This window comes from Cervus elaphus, chromosome 7 (genome assembly GCF_910594005.1).
Source record: "Cervus elaphus chromosome 7, mCerEla1.1, whole genome shotgun sequence".
NCBI lineage: Eukaryota > Metazoa > Chordata > Mammalia > Artiodactyla > Cervidae > Cervus > Cervus elaphus.
The window spans coordinates 10,668,902-10,690,829 of NC_057821.1; the positions used below are offsets into that span (position 1 = coordinate 10,668,902).

The window sequence follows — 21,928 nt, forward strand, 5'->3', positions numbered from 1 at the left end:
CAAATCCAGCCAAAACCCCGTTTGGGACTCTAACCCATGTGACCGGGACTCAAACACAGCCAAAATGCTGCTTTGGACTTGAAACCATGTGGCCGGGATTCGAACCTGGCCAGAAGCCCCAGTCTTCCAACTGAGATCACACACCTGGTCTCAAGACCTAATGAAGCTCAGGTTCTTGATGTCTCATCGCAGAAAGAATTCAATGAGAGACAGAGTGAAATGTAAGAAGTGGATTTATTTAGAGAGAAACACACTCCACAGAATGTGGGCCATCTCAGAAGGCGAGAATGGGCCTAAGAGAAACACATTCCACAGACAAGAGTGTGGGCTGTCACGGAGGGTGAGTGTGGCCTCGAAATGTGGCGTGGTTAGCTTTTATGGGCTGAGTGATTTCGTAAGCTAATGAGTGGGAGGTTTATTGCACTCTTTAGGGGAAGGGGTGGAGATTTCCAGGATTTGGGCCACCGCCCACTTTCCAGTCTTTGATGGAATTGCCATGGTGCCTCTCAGTGTGTGATTTATACCGAGGATCAGCTCTAGTTGAAGTTGACTTGTCTGCCATCTTGGACCCACTTAGTTGTAGTCAGGTTATGTTGATACGTAACCTCGACGTATCCTCGAGATAACGTCGTTCTTTCAAAGGTTATGCCCTGCTCCCTTCCCTCTTATTTCAGTTCCGTCTTACAGGTGGGATAACTGAGCCAGGGGGCTTCCCTGGTAGCTCAGTGGTAAAGAATCCGTCTACCAGTGCAGGAGACACGGGTTTGATCCCTGGATCAAGAAGATCCCCTGGAGTAGGGAATGACAACCCACTCCATTCCAGTGTTCTTGCCCAGAAAATTCCATGGACAGAGGAGCCTGGGAGGCTACAGTCTATAGAGTATCAAAAGAGCTGGACACAACTGAGCGACTAAGCCATACACACACAACTGAGCCACAGAGAGGTTAGAAGGTTGCCCAGAGGCACACAGCATAGTACAGAGCTGGGAGTGTATCTGTCACATGTCCAGCACCTCTCTCTCCACCGTATTCCTCTACCATCTAACCTCCAGATAGAAGTCGTGCTGGGGTCTGGATCTCGGTAGCACCTGGGCAGTTGCTGTCATTTGTTGCATTGCCTCATCTAAAGGTTAATAGACGCCCAGAGGAAAGAGCGTCTCACTTCACCCCTCATTGACTTAGGCGCAAAGAGAGAAGGAGAATGTACTCCTGAGATCTAAGGTGTTGCCCTTCCACACTTGGCTTCATCCCCTTGATTATTGGGGGTTTCAGGAGCCAGAGCGTGATAACCCAGAGCGGAGGAGGGGCCGGGAAGCCATCTAAGGACAAAGTGATGAGAGGCTTTGTCTGGAAAAGATGGCTCTGGGGATGAGGACAGTGCAGGCAGAGACTTGGTGACCAGATGTCAGACTGAACAGCACCAGGAATGGAAGGCAGTTGAACGTGGGCTCTACTCACCAGGGTGGCAGAGACTGTAGCGTTAGGGGCTTCCAGGAATGGAAGTGAGAAGCAGGACCCTGGAGTGTCTGAGTGCGCCCAGCCTGCAGGCAGACCCGCTGCTGGTCTCCCCCACCTCTTCTGTCCCCTGAGCTGCTGTGTCTCTCTCCTCCCCACCCCAGGACCTGCATTCCCCAACCCCCCGAACACCCTGTCCCTCAGTCCCTGAGGGACATCTGCCCTCTCCTGGACTTTATTTTCCTCGCTGAACCCTTCCTCTAATGAGCATAGTTTACGTTTAAGATCATTTCTGGATGACCCAGCTCTCCTTGGCCTTGACCCTTCCCCGAGGCCTCCGACAAGAGGCCATTTCCTCCCGCTGAGGACTCAGCCCCCTCCTCCCCTTCCCTGTTTGTGTGCAGCGTTCCCCAGGGTGGGTGCAGGTACCGGTCTGGTCTTACAGTCTTATCTTCTTCCTGGGCTGGAGTGGAAACACTTAAAAGGCTCCTGAGGGTTTGTCACTACCTCCCTGCCCCCACCCTGCGAAGACCTGAGGTCTGTGAATGAGGTCCAGGCCATTCCATTGGGTTCTGCTCTCAGGGCCTGCTCTGTGCAAGGATTTTAGAATTAAAGGGGTTGACAGGCCCATCATTCCTTCTCCGTGGGCACAATGGAGCCGAGGAGAAGGAGCCACCTCCCCCAAGGTCCCCTGGCAGCTTAGTAAAAAGAGCTGGGGAGCCTACAGCGAGGCCCTCACCAGCTGCTTCTAGACTCCCATGTTTTCCCCTCCATCCTTTTCTACTAATTGATCGTGACCCTGATAAGCTGTTCTTTTGGAATGATCTGGAGAGCAGGTTCCAGTGCCCTTGGGAAACTGAAACCAAAAGAATGATATCCATCGGGCTGCGTCAGGCCAAGTTGGCTTTTTTCCTGTTGTAAAAGTGTTGCAGGAAGGGGGACCCCAGGGCCCAAGAGTGGGCCCTTGTCTAACACTCGGAAATGAATTGTCCGAGGAGACACATGAGCTGACAGAGCAAGAGACTTTATTGGGAAGGGGCGCCCGGGCGGGGAGCAGTGGGGTGAGGGGACCCAGGAGGACCGCTGTGCCACTGGCTCACAGTCTTGGGTTTTATGGTCACAGGATTAGCTTCCAGTTGTCTCTGGCCCATCATTAAGACTCAGGGTCCTTCCTTGCCCGCATCGCTCAGCCAAGATGGACACTAGTGAGGATTCTGGGAGGTGGTTAGATGTGTGGTGTCTCCTTTTGACCTTTCCCGAGCTCTTCTGGTTGGTGGTATCTTGTTAGTTCTGTATTCCTTACCAGGACCTCCTGTCGTAAAGTAATTCACGCAGAAGCTTACTAAGGTGCCTGGCCAGGGTGGGCAACTTCAGTCAGTGTGCTTCCCCCAATAGAAAGTTAGCTGTTAAAACTGTGTGCCAGTCACTCCTCTCTAAGACTTGAGGATCCGCATGATTTTAGCAGACAAAAGTCTCTGGCTCGTGGAGCTTCTATTCTTCTGGGGAGAGACAGGCAGTAAACAGATGAGTAAGAAGTACACACACTCATATAGAGGTACATTGTGCGTGCTCAGCTGACAAGTCCTGTCCGAGTCTTTGCGACCCCATGGACTGCAGCCCACCAGGCTTCTCTGTCCATGAGATTCTCCAGGCAAGAATCCTGGAGTGTGTTGCCATTTCCTTCTCCAGGGGATCTTCCTGACCCCGGACAAAACCTGTATCTCCTGCATCTCCTGCGTTGGCAGGCAGATTCTTTACCAGTGAACCACCTGGGAAGCCCTGTAGGTACATTTACGTATATATGTATGTGTGGGTATATACATAAATATTTGTGTATACGCATGTGTGCATACACACACATCCCAGATGGTAGTAAGAACTACCAAGAAAATTGAAGCAGGGAAGAGAAATGGAAGTACCCAAGGCTGGACTGGAGTGGTTTTAAATAGGGTGGTCAGGTTGACTGTCACATTTGAGCAAAGCCCTGAGGAGGTGAGGCAGCAAGCCTTGGGGCAAGGGCATATTCAGCTGGAGGGGACAGCTGCAAGCTCCGTGAGGCGAGCTATGCCTATTGCGTTCAGCACCAGCAAGGAGGCCGTGGTGCCTAGTATCCTGCGGAGGAGGTCGCAGGCAGGGGCCCCAGTTCCAGAAGGCCTTCTCCGGGCCAGTGTGAAGGTGGGAGGATATGATTACAGGAGGGGCAGAATCCGACTTAAGGGGATCACTGTGACTGCCATGATTCACTGTGGGGAATCATGGGTTGAAGCCAGAAGCAGAGAAGCCAGTTAGGAGGCCGTCACAATAATCCAGGCAAGAGATGGTATTGCCTTGGACTGGGATCCTAGCAGTGGAGGTGGTGAGACATGATTAGATTCAAGGTGTTGATCAGAGGCAGAGACAACATTTGCTGACTCTGACATTTTGGCCTGACCATCTAGAAAGCTGGAGTTGCCGTTTACTGAGCTGAGAAAGACTTTGGGGGAAGTACCAAGAGCTTAGTTTTGGGTATGTTAGGGTTGTGATGCCCTTGGGCATCCAGTATGGAGATCTCAGAGAAGCTGGGAGTGGAGGAGTAATAGGGGAGGCCGGAGTGCATGGAAGGCCATGAGCTCACAGGAGACCATGCAGGCGGGGACTGAGGGGACAGGAAAGGAGCCCTTTTGAGACTAGGCCTGACTGGGAGCAGCAGAGAGGTCAACATGGAGCAGCCACTGAGGTCGGAGAACCTGGGAGCCAGGTTGAGAACAGACATAAAGGGGGAAGGGTCCAGCAGTGTCCCCCGAGCTCTGCTGAGTCAAGTAAGATGAAGGTAATATGTGTTCAGTATGGGAAGTTTTAAAAGTAGAGCACCAATAAAATAATAAATCACCTGCCACCCTGTTTATGTAAGGAAACTTCCTTCCATTCTTTCGCTCGTCATTTTTATGGGAATCATGCTGTCTCTGTAGTTTTGTATTCTGCTACTTTCCACTTAGCAAACTTGTAAAGAGTCTATGGAAGCGTGAATATAATGGTTGGATAATACTCCATTTTCTGGGAGTGCCCTAATTTAATTATCCATTCCTTTATTATTGGGCACTGAGTCATTTCTGTTATTTCTCATTATTATAAAAATTGATTTTGTTATTATGAATAACATTGCCTTGAACAGTTGGTACAGTTGGTACTTGGTACAGTTTCCTTTAAGAGGAATTACCAGGTCAAAGGACATGATTACTCTTAGGTGAAGCTGACAGGCGGAGTCATGGTTTCTCCTGGACAGAACTTAGCTGTAGGGCTCTTCTGCGTCTCCTCTCCCCTCGGGGAGGTTCAGAAGCCACTCCACCCTGCCGACCCCCATTTCTGCCTTGCTCCGCTCCAGCCGGAGTCACACGTCTCCTGGGCCGATCCGAGTTCCCTTCCCTCTGCCGCGGCCTGGCTGTGCCCTCCGAGCACTGCCCCTCTCCTTGCCCCCATCCCCTGTCCCCCCCACCCCGGGTTGGTTCGTGGCAGCAGGCGTTAGAGCTCCCCTGAGGCTCACCGAGCATTAGGATGAGCCAGCCCAGTGTAGGCGCTCAGCGCACGCTAGCGCTGTGCCCTCCGCTGCCTGCGTCGAGCGATGAGATCGTGTACATGGAGATGCCTTGTGAGCTTTAAAGGGCTGGCCGATGTCCAGATCTTAGTTATTGTTTAAAAAGAAAAGGTCGTGAGCAGCAGTGTCCCGTCCACGCCCTGTAACCACGTACACCCGCAGCAGGGCCGCGGATGCACAGGCTGGTTGGTCTTGCTGGTGGAGACGAGGTGTCAGGAGTCCGGGGGGCGCTGCGGTAGAGCTGTCAGGCCCCGGAACGCAGTGGCTGTTGGTGGTCATTGGCCCCCCGCCCAGCAGTGCCAAGTGCCACATGTGCTCCCAGGCGGGTGGGTGTGGCAGCCAGGGAGCAGTGAGACCAGAACAGTGCTGGGAGGCTGGAGCCCGGGCCCGGCAGGGCAGCAGTGGGTCTCGGAGTGTCCCGTCCAGCCCTGACTTCCAGCCCTGGGCGGGGCATGGGTGAGGACGCAGGTGAGGTGCTAAAGACGTTCTCAGCTTTCCGTAAGGGCTCCATCCCTCAGCTCCTCAGCCCGGACCCTCCAAGGAGTGGGTCAGGGGGCAGCTCCCCACAGCCAGCCAGCCTGGGCTCTGGGAGGTGGCCCCTGTCTCACGCTGACGCCCCTCCTGGGCGCACCGGCACCCTGCAGCCCGTCCTCCATGGCAGCAGAGGAGTCCGTGTCTGAACGCTGCTCTGGTCCTGCCCATCGCCCTCGGAGCCCTCCCAGGCGCTGCTGCTCCTCAGATAAACAGCCGAGCCCTCTACCTGCCCCTCGAGGCCCCAGGTGGTCTCCAGCCTCAGCCAGATCAGCTGCCCCGAGCTCCCAGCACGCCGGGCTCAGAGGGTCTCTGCCACCCTCCTCCCTCTGAGGGGTCTCTGTCACCCCCTGGCCCTGTCACCTCACCTGCCTGCCTCTCAATCAGAGGCCACGTCCTCCTCGGGACCCCCTCCCCAAGTACCCACACCAGGCCCGTGTGGCAGTGTTGGTCCTTCAGAGCCCTAGTCATCCTTCAGAGTCAGGCGTTTGCATTGGGCACATGGTGGTGGGTGCTTAACCGAGTGAATGAAAGCGGCAGGCAGCAGAGGAGAGAGGTGCTGGCAGCATCATAGCTCCCGCGGTCCTTGAATGAGAACGTTCTGGAAGCCCCTCGCTGCAGCCCTCTGCCTGCTGGCACCCCCACCCTCGCCTCTGCAGCTCCTCTGAGCAAGGAGGGTCCTCAGCTCTCAGGCTCCTGAGGAGCGGTCTCTGTCGCTTCTCAGCACACCCTTCTTTTACCTTCTAAGAACCTTAAAGTATATTATTCAGTTTTCTTTGTTCAAAGCATATCTCCCCTTTGTCCCCCCCATGTTGAAAGTGTCCCATGCTCACTGTAAAAACTTTGAGGAACACAAAAAATACATAGTTAGGAAAATAAAGACCACCCATAACTGCACCCCTCAGAGGAAAGCACCGTTAACGATTTGGCTGTGTCTTCGGGTTTTGTTTCTGTGCATTATGCACATGTTTGTTTGTTTCTCCCCCCTCCCTCGCCACGCTCTGGTGTGAGATTATTTTTCATATATTTTTAAATTTATTAGTTGTAATTGAAGGATGACTGCTTTACAGAGTTGTATTGGTTTCTCCAAACATCAGCCTGGATCAGCTGTCAGTACACGTGTCCCCTCCCTCCTGAACCTCCTTCCCACTGTGCGCGTGTCTGGACATCCTTGTGGTTCTGTTGTCTGTGAAGCCAGGACTCGCAGCATCGCCTAGGTCCTCCGTGGTGACGGACGGGGCTGCCCAGCGCCCTGACCCGCGCGCCGGGCTCGGGGGCCCGGAGCCGGCTGCCCCCAGGCCTCTCTTGGTCCTGCTTGGGGAGCTGTCCTGCCCACTCTGACCTCTTCTCTGAGCACCTCCTCTGGCTCCCTGAGGTCTCGTTTATTATAGCTTAGCTCCGTTCCACAGGGCTGATGGGCTAACTCTTGATGGAATTGGAAAAATTCTAGCACGGTAGGGGAGGGGTGGCTGGCTGGCCTCCTCTGGTTCCCACAGGCTCTCTGAACAGGATCAACCCCTCATTCCTTGGGCTTGGCCTCCGGGGATTCCAAGGCCACAGTGCCCCGAGGGGAGTGGGGTGACCTGGGCTGACGAATGGGAGCAGAGAGCACGGTGGAGCTGCTGGCCTGGAAAACCAGGGCACTGGGTCAGCACCAGTTAATGATTGAGAGGGAAGCTCAGGAGCAAAGCGGCCAGGCCCCGTTCCCGTGGGCTGTCTCACCACTGATCCAGAGGTCCGCTCCTCATCCCTGCAGTGAGGGAAGGACGAAATGCAGTGACTGGGTCTTCCCAAGGCCGGGCGGGGGACAAGGGCTCCGAAAGAAGCCCAGACCCAGAGCGGGGCGGGCCCTGTCAGCGCTCCCTCCTCACGGCTGACTGCAAGGCAGGGAATCGGGAAATTCAGGGTGTAGGTCCCTGGGGCTCCAGGGGCCAGCGCTTGTCCACACTAGAATACCGCTCGCTCCATGCCAGCCCCCGAGGCGGCAGCAGCCATAGCCCGTTTGTTGGCTGTTAAGCATTTGCTGTGCGATTGTCTTCTCCGCATGATGGCCACTCAGGTTCAGTGGTCATACCCCAGCTTTAGGACTGAGAAACTGAGGGGCTGGTGTCTCCCCCAAGTCACAGAGAGGGGGGAAACAGACCCCAGGCCTCACACACGAGGCTGCAGGGCACTGCATCTCAACGGCAGCGATGGGTGAGAACAGATACAGTGGCAGCTCTCCCAGCTGGACACAGTGTGGCTGAGGTCAGTGCTTTTGGCCTGTTTATTCATTCAAAGAGTGTATGCTGAGCAACCATTAAGTGCCAGGCACTGTGCCAGGTGCTGGGGACCTAACTCTGCAAGATAGATGGAAGGCGTTATCTGGGAAACTGATTGATTACGTGGTGAGCACAAACCAGCTGACAGATGTTGCAGTTCAGTGCGGTAACCGCAGATCTGGAGGACCTGGCTCAGGGTTGCAGTAGAAAGGACCAGCGTGGGGCTAGTGAAGGCGAGCTCCCTAAAGAAGGAGGGGGCTGTGGAAGGAAAGTAGCCCTTAGCTAGGGGCAGGAATGGCATTCCAGGCTGAGGCCAGCCCCTGTGTTCAGGGTGATGCCGCACCTGTGGTGAGTTGGTGTCAGTCTAGAGAGGGCGGGACCAGAGTCTGTGGTGGTCATTTTCTGGCAGGAGTATCCAGAAGAGCTCTCACCAGGTGTTCTTGAAAAAGCGGTTCTTGGCAACTAGACAGAAGATTCAGGGGTGATGCCTCCAGACTGAGGCTCACAGATCTAGCAGGGCAGGAATATACCAGCTTCTGGTCCAGTGTTAACCCAGTACCACATGCATGCACGGCTCACAGTATTAGTGATTAAGACTTGAACCAACCTGCCTGGTTTCAAATCCTGCTTTTCCAATTACTGTGTGACTCTGACTCGATTACTTTCCCTCTCTGTGCCACAGTTTCCTCATCAGTTAAATGGAGATAATAACAGCACCTGTTGGTATGATCTAAATCAAATCCCTTATGATTTTACAGTGGAAGTGACAAAAGATTCAAGGCATTAGATCTGGTAGACAGAGTGCCTGAAATACTATGGACGGAGGTTCATGACATTGTACAGGAGGCAGGAATCAAGACCATCCCCAAGAAAAAGAAATGCAAAAAGGCAAAACGGTTGTCTCAGGAGGCCTTACAAATAGCTGAGAAAAGAAGAGAAGCAAAAGACAAAGGAGAAAAGGAAAGATATACCCATTTGAATGCAGAGTTCCAAAGAACAGCACAGAGAGATAAGAAAGCCTTCCTCAGTGATCAATGCAAAGAAATAGAGGAAAACAATAGCACAGGAAAGACTAGAGATCTCTTCAAGAAAATTAGAGATATCAAGGGAACATTTCATGCAAAGATGGACACAATAAAGGACAGAGATGGTATGGACCTAACAGAAGCAGAAGATATTAAGAAGAGGTGGTAAGAATACACAGAAGAACTATATATACAAAAAAAATCTTCATGACTCAGATAACCACCATGGTGTGATCACTCACCTAGAGCCATACATCCTGGAATGCGAAGACAAGTGAGCTTTATGAAGCATCACTATGAACAAAGCTAGTGGAGGTGATGGAATTCCAGTTGAGCTATTTCATATCCTGATGCTGTGATAGTGCTGCACTCAATATGCCAGCAAATTTGGAAGACTCAGCAGTGGCCACAGGACTGGAAAAGGTCAGTTTTCATTCCAATCCCAAAGAAGGGCAATGCCAAAGAATGTTCAAACTACCACACAATTGCACTCATCTCACATGCTAGCAGAGTAATGCTTAAAATTCTGCAAGCCAGTCTTCAACAGTACGTGAACCATGAACTTCCAGATGTTCAAGCTGGATTTAGAAAAGGCAGAGGAAGCAGAGATCAAGTTGCCAACATCCATTGGATCATGAAAAAAGCAAGAGAGTTTCAGAAAAACATCTACTTCTGCTTTATTGACTACACCAAAGCCTTTGACTGTGTGGATCACAAAAAACTGGAAAATTCTTCAAGAGATGGGAATACCAGACCACTTTACCTGCCTTCTGAGAAATCTGTATGCAGGTCAAGAAGCAATAGTTAGAACCGGACATGGAACAACAGACTAGTTCCAAATTGGGAAAGGAGTACGTCAAGGCTATATATTGTCACCCTGCTTATTTAACTTATATGCAGAGTACATCATGAGAAATGCTGGGCTGGATGAAGCACAAGCTGGAATCAAGATTGCCAGGAGAAATATCAATAATCTCAGATACGCAGATGACACCACCCTTATGGCAGAAAGCGAAGAAGAACTAAAGAGCTTCTTGATGAAAGTGAAAGAGGAGAGTAAAAAAGTTGGCTTAAAGCTCAACATTCAGAAAACTAAAATCATGGCATCCAGTCCCATCACTTCATGGCAAATAGATGGGGAAACAATAGAAACAGTGAGAGACTTTATTTTTGGGGCTCCAAAATCACTGCAGATGGTGACTGCAGGCATGAAATTAAAAGACGCTTGCTCCTCGGAAGAAAATCTATGACCAACCTGGACAGCATATTTAAGCAGAAACAATACTCTGCCAACAAAGGTCTGTCACGTCAAAGCTATGGTTTTTCCAGTAGTCATGTATGGATGAGAGAGTTGGACTAGAAAGAAAGCTGAGTGCTGAAGAATTGATGCTTTTGAACTGTGGTATTGGAAAGACTCTTGAGAGTCCCTTGGAGTGCAGGGAGATCCAGCCACTCAATCCTAAAGGAAATCAGTCCTGAATATTCATTGGAAGGACTGATGCTGAAGATCCAATACTTTGGCCACCTGATGCAAAGAACTGACTCATTGGAAAAGACCCTGACGCTGGGAAAGATTGAAGGCAGGAGGAGAAGGGGACGACAGAGGATGAGAGGGTTGGATGGCATCACCAACTCAATGGACATGAGTTTGAGTAAACTCCGGGAGTTGGTGATGGACAGGGAGGCCTGGTGCTGCAGTCCATGGGGTCACAAAGAGTCGGACACAACTGAGCGACTGAACTGAACTGAAGCGGACAGCGCCTTAGTCGTGAGGGTGAGATGTGTCAGCATACACACAGCCTGGTGTGTCGTGAGCCCTTGGAGAATTGGAAGCTGGCACCGTTATGACGGACGTGGTGAGCCCGAGGCCTGGAGCTGTGACTCAGCTTGGGCTCCGGCACAGAGAGAGGCGCCCAGGGTGCACCACAGTTGTGTGGGTCGAGCACATGGATGACCCTCCTCAGAGCATTCAGTCTGCTGCTGGCGTCAGGGAGTGCCGCCTCCCGGGGTGACATGGTAGGAGGGTTAGGGCCCCGGGTGGCTTGGTTGCTCAGACTCCAGACCAGGCCTCTCTGGAGCTCTGGGCCATTTGGGGTAAATTGCTCACTCCCTCTGCCTAGGAAGTCTGCCTGCCCAGTGTGAAATGGATGGAGTGGTGCCACCTCCCCAACTTTAGCTCCCAGAGAGGCAAGAGGGTGGGATGCTGGCTTAGCAGGCTTGCCTGAGCGTGTGTGCAGGCCAGGATGAGTAGCCCAGGCGTTTGTGTTTCGTGAGTTTCTTTTGATGGAGACTTCATTTTCTGTCCAAGCGCCACAGAGCAGCACCCCTCTCATTCTGGCTACAGGACCCATGTCCTGTTGGAGGGCAGCACCAGCTTCTCAAGTGGGGCCAAGCTGTGTCCCAGGGAGAGTGTGTCTGGCCCTGGCACCGTGCTGGGGGTGGCAACAGCAAAGACCAAGGTTTCTCAGCCACGTAAATGTTAAACCTAGTGCCTGGTGCTACTTTTAGTGCCAGGGCTGAAGAAGGGAAGAAGGAACAGGGTGTATTGCAGGGAGAGTGATGGGTGGGGTGGTGGCTCCCTGTGAAAACCCAGCCTGTGGGCCTGGGCCCCAGGGGAAGGGTGGCCTTGGCTGCTGGGTAGAGGGCAGACCGCAGCTGCAGACGGAACAACCAACCAGGGCTGTGTGACAGTGGACGGCCTCTGGCAGATTGCAGGGATGGGCCGCAGCTTAGGGTTACATCTGAGTGAGCAACAGCCCCAAGGGCTGTGTTTGTGGGTTTTAGAACAGCTGTAGCGCAGCTCCCCCTCAGCTGGTGTCCCTCGGCGGTCACAGGCCGAGGGGCAGCTCCAGGCTGGGAAGGAACATCCGCCTGGAATCCAGAGACCCTGGCCCCAAGTCCCGAACTCTAGCCAGAGCCCAGAATCACATCTGGTTTCAGGAGGCCACCACTTGCCCCCCCAGAACCTGAGAAGAGCTCCTCTGGTCGTGGTGAAAGAACGTTCTCCCAGCGGGTCTGCAGACAGGACGCCGGGGCTAGGGCTCGCAGCTCCTGGGAGGCCGGCTGGACTCGGGCCCGTGGGGTCTGCAGCCTGCGGTCCTCTGCTGCATCCTCCGGCGTGTTCTCTGAGAGACGGTAGTCAGGCCGGGCGGGCCTGCGCTTTTAGTCTCTTGGCTTATCTGCCCGGGGGAGCCCCTGGCGCTGGCCTCGGCCAGGGTGGGGGCCGGGGGATATGCTTTGAGGACTGGGCCAAGCCTGCCCCGCAGAGGGACCTCGGTCGGCTCCTGCCCCCCTCCAGGGTCAGTCCTGACAGTAAACTCTGTCCTGTGTCCCGGGTCACTCAGAGGGCACGAGGGCATGTGTGAGAAAGTACTGTGTCAGGTATCTATACGGGAAGCTGTGGTTTTTCCTCCTGTTCTCCTCCTCCAAGGCAGCCCCAGTCCTCGTGGCCCTCTCCCTGGCTGTCATCACCACAGCCCTGTGGGATTTCCCTGTCTCCACCGACACCCCGTCTACACAGATCCCGAAGCAGTTTGTTCTGATCGACCTCATGCGCTCGTTTCTATGGCCAGGGCCACCACGCCTGGGGCTCGCGGAGGTCCCATGGCCCGCCTCCTGTCACCACGCAGCACATCCCCGACACTGCTCATCAGAAGCCTCCTGGGTGCTTCAGCCATGAGCCGGGCCGAAGGTCTCACGGCCCTGCCCGCTGCACCTCCAGGCCTTTTCGTTCTGTGACGCGTGAGGAGTCCGTGTCTCAGGCCCTCGTGGTTTGGGTACTCGCTAGTTGCTGTCGCAGGTCTCCTGCGCGCCAGGAGAGGCGCGCACTGCTCTCGGGGGTCACGAGGTCCTCGCCAGCGCCGCCGCCACCCTCCCCAGGCCCCACTCTGCTCCTGTGTCCTGCCGCTGTGTCAGCTCGGGCGGCGCTCAGCTGCATGAAACTGCAACCTGGCACGCATTTAATTTTTCCACCTCATGAGCGGTCTGGGGACCAATGTTCCCGGGCTTGTTCCGCAGCTCCGCGATGCTGTGGCGACCCAGCTCCTTCCTACTTTGAGCCTTACCCTCTGGAGCTGTCTTCTCAGGCTCGTGTTTCCAGGAGACCTTCTAGCAGATTTCTGTCTACATACGGTTGGTCAGAATCGTCACCTGGGCACTGTCACTGCTGGACGCGTGGGAGGTTGAGTGTGTAGCCAGGCGTGTAGCTGACCCACGGAAGGTGAGAGGGCTCAGTGAGAGAGGGCTTTGGGATCGGTAGCACCTGGGGGTGACTGCCCCAGGTGGCCGCTCGCTCATCAGTCAGGGTCACTGGCAGCAGCTGCGCCTCTGAGCACTTCCCCCGCTTCAGGTCTGCTGATTCCCAAGTTGAGTGTCCAGGGAGGATCAGAGAGTGATCCTTGAGGAACCAGTTTACACTAAGCCAGACGCCCATCCCTGCAAGTGGGGGCAGCAGTTCATGCGTCGTGAATGAGGGAAGCAGCCCAGGAGTGCATGCATTGGCCAGGTCTGCTTAATTTTTCAGAGAAACAAGAAAGCTAGATTTTTTTAAGTTGTTTTTTTTTTTTTAAATCCGTATTTTGAAAAAGTCTAGGCTTATAGAAATACTGGAAAGATTGTACAGAGTTCCCATATACCAGACACACTTAGCAAAATTGAGAAATGAAGGCTGGTACAGTACTATTCATACTAGCTGAATCAAGCAGACTGCAGACTTTACTTGAAACTTCCTAGTTTTCCCACCACCACGCCCTTTCTGTCACAGGACCAGTCCACCATCCTCCATTGCATGCGGTTGTTAAGGCTTCTGTCCGTGAGACTTTCCTCAGTCAGAAAGCCAGAGTTTTACATGACTTCTCCCAAGTTCTTCCATTCTGCTGTAATAATTTGGAAATCATACATTCTGTTTACAGTGTCTTAGTGGTTACCGTTGAAACGTTTCCGTGTATCGTAATATTCCTCAGCATCTCCAGCTGTCTCCTGAGAAAGGACTTGAGCAGTTTAATGCTCATCACGTCTTCTCATCTTCCACATTATTGTTTGTAAGTTTTGCCTTTTCATTTTATTCTAATTTGAATTATTTTTAGGATAGGTAACATGCTTAAAGTTCAGAATTTGAAAGGTATCATAGTAACACAGCATTGTAAATCAACTATACCCCAACAAAATTTTTTTAAAAAAATAAATGGTACAATGAAAAATCTCTGACCCAGACACTCAGTCCCCTCCCCAGAGGCAGCTGCAGTTCCTAGTTCTTATGTAGATTTCCAGCACTGTCTTATCAGATCAAATCTAGCTTCGGTATATTTTTTTTTTTGCATAAAGTGTAGCTCCGCTTCATTTTGCAAATTGCTTTCTTCTCTTGTTAATATATCTTAGAGATACTCCCATATCAGTGCATAAATATCATCATCCTTGTTTATGGCTGTCCCCTGTTAATGGATATCTAGCTTGTTCCCCACCCATGCTAGTCAAATAATTCTGTAATGAGTAACTTTGTGCTAACACTGTTTGTCACTATCCTTCAATGGAAGGACAGCTATAAGATACAACCTAGAAATGGTATCTCTGTGTCAAGGGAATGTGTCCAGTAATTTAAGAGATGTAGCCAAATTACCCTCTTTAGATGTCGTGCTAATTTACCTTCCCACACGGGACCTGTGAGATGATATTTCCCCAGGTGCATAGCCACAGAGTGTTAGCGTTTGTTTTAATCTGATTGTAAAAAGTATATTTCAGGGAGTTCCCTGACAGTCCAGTGGTTACGACTCTGCACTTTACTGCCCAGGGCCCAGGTTCAGTCCTTAGTCAGGGAACTAAAATCTCACAAGCTGCCACGGTGAGGCCAGAAAAAAAAAAAGTGTATTTCAGTGATGTTTTAATTTGTATTTCTCTTTTCATAAATGATGTTGAGCATGTTTTCATATGTTTAAGAAGTAAGTGTATACCTTTTTTCTATAATTTTGTATCTTGGGCCCATTTTTTTTGCTGGATTGCTGGCCTCTTACTTATTTTTTAGAAACTATTTTAGAGCAGTTAGCCCTTTGTCTGATGAAGTGCAAATATACTTCCCAGTCTGTTACCTGTCTTGTTTTGCTTTTTCTCTTCTGGGTTTTGTGTGTGTCTTTGTCTGTTTGGCCATGCTGGGTTTTAGTTGCAGAACGTGAACTGTTTGTTGTTCACAGCATGTGGGAACTAGTTCCCTGACCAGGGATCAAACCCAGGCCCCCTGCGTTGGGAGTGCAGACCTTAGCCCTTGGACCACTAGGGAAGTCCGTGAGGGTTTTTTTTGGTTTTTCGGTTGTTTTTTGTTTTTTTTACTCTGTAGTAGTTTGTATTTTTATGAAATAGCATTTGTTAATTTTTTTACCCATAAGTTTTTACCCATTAAGTTTCACGGATTTTAGTATCCATCTTCACTTTTCCTCCACGTAGCTTTTCAGCACTTTTTATAGTTCATGTATTTTTGTTTTAACTTTGAAACCTTTGATTTATTTGGACCTTGACTTGGTATAAGATATAAGGTAGGGATGCAGATGGCTACTCACTTGTCCCCATATCATTTCCTGAAGAATCTGTCTTTTCTTTTTGGTTTGGAGTGCCATCTTTTAAAAAAAAAAAAATGTATTTATTTTTAATTGGAGGATAATTGCTTTACAGTATTGTGTTGTTGCTGCCGCTGCTAAGTCGTTTCAGTTGTGTCCGACTCTGTGCGACCCCATAGACGGCAGCCCACCAGGCTCCCCCGTCCCTGGGATTCTCCAGGCAAGAACACCGGAGTGGGTACAATATCGTCTTAGTTTCTGCCAAACAGCAGCGTGAATCGCATACACATGTCCCCTCCCTCCCACCTCCCGCCCTCTCCCGCCCCCAGGCCATCACAGAGCACCGGTCTGAGCTCCCTGTGGCACACGGCAGACTCCCACTGGCCGTCTGTCCGACACGGGGTACTGTGTTTGATTCAGCGCTGCTCTCTGTTTGCCTCTCCCTGGAGCGCCGTCTTTGTCACATTGAAGTCCTGTCCCGCATGCACTTGTGTCTGTTTATGGACTTTGCATGTTCTCTTCCTGTGCCGATGCCTCACTGGCTTATTTACCATAGCCTTTCTATATAATTCTTTTTATTTCTCTCCAGTTAATTCCCTACCTCCATCCAGCCTTTTTGCTCTTTCAAGTCCTATCCTTCACTCTCAGGAGACAGCTATCCCTTGTACTCAGGTTAACTAAAAAGTAAGGTTGTTCCCTGTGAGCTTTAGCACCCCTGCACATAGACAGTGCTGCGGCTTTTCGTGTGTTCCTCATCCTGTGCCCTTGAGTTATTCCCCGCCCATCAGTCGTTCTGCCCCGGCTTCCCCCTTGAATCTTCAGACTGTCTTTCTCAGAAGACCTCCCCTTTAGCCACAGCTTACTTGAGTCTCCTCTATTCCAAAAAACCTCCTCCTGGCTTTGCTAGTTTTTCAAGCTACATCCTCTTATGAATATTTTTTTCTTGATATAATCGTTTAACAATAAGTCTCCTTCACTGTCCCAGCTTACTTGCCGCCACTTATTCTTCAGAACCCTGCTTTCTATCCCACCCACTTGGCTGAAATTTGTATAACAAGGTCAAAGGTAACCTCACAGTCACCAAATTCAGTAGCAATGTATCTGTTTATCACTCTTAAAATCTGCAGCATTTGACATGGTTGACTACCCGCTCCCCCCCCCCCAAAAAAAACCCAGCCCCTCCCTTGTCCCTGACACACTTGGCCATTCTGAGTCTCTCCCATCTCTGGCTGCTGCTGCGTCATCCGCTGTGGTACCCTGTCCTCCTGTGACATGTCAGTGTCCTTTAGTGAACTGAATTCCTTCCTGTGGCTGTCATATCAGTGAATGTGCACCCCCCACACACATCTCCAGATTCCTAACTCCCCAGCTCTTAGAGTCTAGAGCTGAATTTCCAAACTGCCTTTAGGAGACCAGTTTAAGAGGTCATTATGTCAGTCCACACAGGGAAGAGGAAGGCCTGGTGGGAAGGAGTGATTCAGAGGGAGCGACTTAGCACCCACTGGAAGGTGCTTTACTGTCCACAGGGGTTCTCAGGCTGGGCTGGGCGTTACAGACCCCAGGGGAGTTAAAAATAAAAGTCCCGATGCCCAAGCTGCCCCCAAACCAGTCAGATGAGAATCTATGAGGATAGCTCCCCAGTGATTCCAGTATAGCCGTTTGCAGGTCTAGAGCGGGGTGACAGGGGTGAGTCTCAAGTGACTCCCACTCTTTGGCTTTGATAGGCGGGCGTTGGGCGTCTGGGTCACAGAGGTAGGGGTCACCAGAGGAGGGAAGGGCCAGCTCCGGGCCAGAACGTGGCTTCTGTTTGGATCGGTTGAGTTTGAGCTGCCTGTGGGACATCCAGGGTGAGGTCCCAAAGGTGCGTGAATTTCCCTGAGACAGGTCTCTCCTGCTGTTAGTTTCCCGGGTCTGCACCGCCACAGGATGGTCTGGTCACACGCCCTGTGACTTGAAGTGCGCCTGCCTGGATCCAGCCGCCCTCCCAGCCATGCCTTCAAGTCCTCTCTCCTGTGGCACCCCTCGCCCTGCCAGCAGGGTCCCCCACCACTCCTCACGCTGCTGCCTCCGCGTCTCTTCTCAGGCTGTATCCCCAAGAGGTGTTCCCTGCCGGACTCTCCCCACATCTTGTGGCCTTACCCCCTCTCACTCACGTGTGATTTGTGGACAAGACTTGTAGAGGGTTGGAACTGCCTCCTCCAGGGTGACGTGTGCATCGCCCCTTGCCCGGTGGCTCTGTGCTGACGGTCTGGTTGCAGACCTGTCAGCTGCTGGCCTAGTGGGCAGGGCGTGTGTCTTTTTCCTTCTCCCAGAGGCAGGAAGAGTGGGATCCACTGCCTTCAAGCCGGGTGCTTAGGAGAGCGATGATTCTTGGGCCTGGTGGGGACAGGATGGGGGTTGGGGGGCCTGATGCATATGAGGATCTCCAGCAGGGGCTGGAGAATTTGACAAAGGCCCTCAGGCTGTTCCCTTGTGGCTCCTGCAGGCTCAGGAGGCAGGGAGGGATTCACGGGGGCGTGTTGCCCACCTCATCTGGCTCACAGAGACTGCTGTGAAGCCCAGAAACCTGCTGCAAGAGCCAGGTGGGTAAAGGATGGAGGGGCAGTTAGCTGTGATGCCAGGAGTGGAGACTGGCTCACTGCAGGCCTGAGGCGCTCCTGCCCCAGCAGGATGCGCCCCTCCCGCCCTCCCGGGTGGGGGCTCCCCTCCCCATCTGTCCCCACTGTCACCCTCTCATCCTCCCCAACCTCCTCCTGTCTTCCCCTTCGCCCAGGCTGACGGGAACTGCCCTGTAGAGATCCGTCTGCGTCCAGACCCAGATGATGCCAGAGCTATGACCGGGCCTGCAGGCGTGGCGCCCAGGGGAAGTCAGCCATGGAGCAGCCCCCGGAGGAAGCCCCTGAGGCCCGGCCAGAGGAGGAGAAAGAGGAAGCGGCCAAGGCAGAAGGAGCCCCAGAGCTCAACGGGGGACCAGAGCACTCACTTCCTTCCAGCAGCTACACAGGTGAGGGGGTGGGCCGGGGACGCAGACGGAGTCGGGACGGGAGGCTGGCCTGCGGCGAACAGCATCGTCATGGGGTGCAGGGGAGCAGGGTGGGTAAGGGCCGGAGCCAGGCAGCCCGGGGTCTCACCCCTGCTCTGCTGCTCACCAGCTGCAGCACCTTGGGCAAGCTGTACCCCTTCTTCCTATAGAACACAAGGGTTATAGCAGGTGTACACGCAGGCTTTTGTGGGACTAGAACGGGTTAGCGTTTGTAATGCGTGTTGCTGGGGCCATTCCACCTCTCATACTACAAGGGACCCAGGACAAACGTGCATCAGCAACATCCAGAAAGATCACAGGTATGTGTGATGATTAGGTTTAGACAGAATACACAACTCAGTTCATCTGGTGCTAGTTACACGTCGTCCGGGTGCTTTGTAATTAGGCAGATACTGAGCAGTTAGTGAGAATGACCGGAATTAATGGTACTTTGGTGCAGCCAGGCAGATTTTAGCTTCTCTTGCCTCACGTGTCGGTTCCCCGGTGTCTGCTGCCAGCATCAGTGCAGATGCCTTCCTCTGGTACCTTGTGCCACTCCGTCATCCTCCTCCTCTTCTCATCGTCGTGGTGTTGGGTCCACCGCCAAGGGCACCTGGACGCCCCCTCTCAGCCTCTGGCTCTCCCTGCTGCTGACGCCGCCCCTTCCCTCACCGCCTCACCCCAGCTCTCTCCCGCCCCCTCCACCGTTCCTTGCTCCCTTCCTGCAGAGGGAGCTCTGGGTCAGTAGAGGATGTGCTGCCCGGAGGGGCATCCTGACTTCGCTGCTGGTTTCAGCTGAAGGGGATCCCGACTGCAAATGGTGACGCAGGCAGAGGAGCGGGCTGACCCCACAGAGATGGATCTGGCCTCTGAGTCTGCATGGGGAGAAGGAGGTGGATGGGGTCCGGAGTTGAGGCAGGGCGGACGGGGGCTGTTGAGGTCGGACTGGCCCCCGACTGAGCCTGCAGCTCCAAGAGACCTGGATCCCTGGGTCACACTGCTCTGAACCTGCACAGCAGGAGCCCGGCTTTTGCGGAGGTTCCTCCTCCTTAGGGCACAGGATGGTCAGGCGACTGGAGAGCCATCGTCGAGTCCCTCCGGTCCCACCAGACACCCAGGCATCAGGGGAGTACGCTGCTGTGACTTCAGGCCCCGAGAGAGGGTGTCCCCGCGCCCCCAGGCTCACCTGCTCCCTGTTGGGTGGCTGGTAGCTGGGAAGGCTTTGCAGACCGACCTTCCTCAGCAGAGAGGACTGGCTAACCTGCAGCCGTCCGTCTGGCAGTGCTGACAGCACACACTGGCTGAACTGGCGACGGGCACGGGGGGTTAGGAGGCAGAGGGGAGACCCCGGGGGCTAAGAAGGAGCCAGAGGGGTCACCAGGGACACCGGGAGGAGGGAAGGGGAAGAGAGGGCCTCGGGGTCCGTGGCCTCACTGCCTACCCTGGCCCACACCATCCCCGGGCACAGAGAAGTTACCAGCGTGGTTTCCTGCACACCTTGGGGGACCATATCCCCTAGTGGTAGCCTGCTTACATGCAGACGTGCGGTAGCTGGTGCAGAAGCAGGCGAGGCAAGTGAGGTGATGGAGTCTTGGGGAGCTGCTGGGTTTTCGGGCACACAGGGAGGTGTCTGGGGCAGAATTTGCCCAGCCAGTCTCACAGTGCTGTGTACGATGTGGCGTTTAGTAGATTCTGTGTATCAATAAATGGATGACTTGGTAGTAGAAAGACCTACTTGTTCGGTAATTGAAACAGAAGGGGGTTGTTTAACCTAATCACTTAAGTGAAAGCCATAGTGTATAAAATTATACAAGGCAAGCCCCCCACCAGAAAAGCAGGAGCAGGCAGTTCACGGTAGGACAGACAGACAAATGGCCAGAAAACAGGAAACATTTCTCAGTCTGCTAGACAGCCAAAGAAGGACTCTTCAGACGAGATGTCATTTAGCGTGTGAGTTTGGTGGCGAGGACTGGGCTGGCCTTGCAGCCCCTGAGGCGGGGAGGGCGGCTTGGCGGCGCAGGCCAGCACTTCTTAGCATGTGCTGCTTCGGTCCTACAGCTCCTCTTTGAGGAATGTATCCAATGTAAACACTCGCTCAGAGATTTCCACACTCATCCACAGCCATGCCGTTCATGATAGCAGAAAATTGGAAAGCGCCCATGTGTGGGGAGCTGGTTATGTAAACTGTGGGAGAGCCATGCGTTGGGGTGCCGTGCAGTCGGTAGGAAGAATGAGGTGGTTCTGTATACACTGACAGGGAAGTAAGCTCCCGACTGCTTGAGGATCCCACTGTTTAAAAACCCTCACGTACCTCAGAAGGCACTGGAAGAGAAGAGCCAGAGGACTGGGGGCTGCTCGGAGGAGTAGGATCATGGGAGGAGGGTCTGTCACGCTCTGCATGCAAGCCTGCAACATTCTCATAACTTAAAAAGCAAATGAATCACTTTCTTTAAAAGGATGAAATAAACTAGTTGCTGTTTTCTTAAAAAAACAAAACAAAGCAGCCAGCAGGTGAGGGGCCCCAGGAACAGAGCTTCTTGTGTTGGGGATCCCACCATCCAGGGCAGGAGCCCCAGGTCTACCACTCTGGACCACAGGCCTCTGGCGAGGGCCTCACCTCTCCAGTCCCAGGCTCTTCACCCTTTAGGACTGCGTCCTGGAACTTCCCTGGTGGCCTCGTGGTCAGGATTTCCGGCTTTCAGTCTGGTGGCCCGGGTTCGATCCCTGGTCGGGGACGCTGCGTGGTGTGGCCAGAAGTCCTGTCCGTCTCAAGGGCCGGCGGGTGAGGAGTCATGGGGGCATGTGACTGGCCACAGGTGTGTTAGCACCTGCCAGTTCCCTGTTCCTCCCCGTGAGTCTGTGACTTTGGCCTCTGGAGTCCCCTTAGGGAGCCAAGAGGATGAAGCGCCGTCTCAAGCCCTGAGACAGCAGGGAGGCCGCATAGTTTGGCTCCCTCTGACCCCCCAGAGGTTCTGCGCTGATGCTGTGCACCTCTGACCAAGCTCAGCACCCGCCAAGCACCCCTGCTTCCAGGAGGCAGGCAGGACGGGCCTCAGGTGAGCACTCAGCAGCGAGGCCGCTCGTGTGCCCGAGTCCTCGGCCGGTGGGGGCGCTGAGCCAGCCCTCACCCGCCTCTCCTGCCCCCTCCCCTCCGGCGGCAGTGATGAATCTCCCAGTCACACCCAAGGGGGAGGTCAGGGGTCTCCCCACGGGACTGAGGGAGACAGTGTCCTTCTTCCCGGCCTCGGCACATCCTCTTACTCAGCACTGCTTGACGGGGGTCTGCAGGGGCTGGCTGTCCAGGGGAGGGCACGACTGAGGACCTGCCCTGAGGAGCACGCAGGCCAGGCGAACAGGAGACTGCCGGGTCACCCAGCCCCAGAGTTCCACAGAACTGGCCCTGTCTTCAGAAGCTGTTTGCTTTGGGGACTCTGCCAGCAAAGTAAATAGACAGGGCTGTTCCCTCTGGGCCACCCTCCCAGCTCTGACAACAGCACACCTCCAGTGATGGAGGCTAGATA

The 21,928-nt window shown here is 53.4% G+C and overlaps 1 protein-coding gene across 3 annotated transcripts in view; it reads left to right on the top strand.

Annotated features, from left to right (window-relative positions):
• PPARD (peroxisome proliferator activated receptor delta) overlaps positions 1 to 21,928 on the top strand; it is an 86,597-nt gene that overhangs the window by 52,107 nt on the left and 12,562 nt on the right. For 2 of the 3 annotated variants that reach the window (XM_043907265.1, XM_043907266.1), the window contains exons 2-3: positions 13,754 to 13,882; positions 18,159 to 18,389. In XM_043907265.1, the coding sequence (XP_043763200.1) occupies positions 18,219 to 18,389 (171 nt within the window). In that variant the 5' untranslated portion in view covers positions 13,754 to 13,882; positions 18,159 to 18,218. The remainder of the gene's footprint in view (positions 1 to 13,753; positions 13,883 to 18,158; positions 18,390 to 21,928) is intronic. The other variant, XM_043907263.1, reaches the window with a different exon arrangement.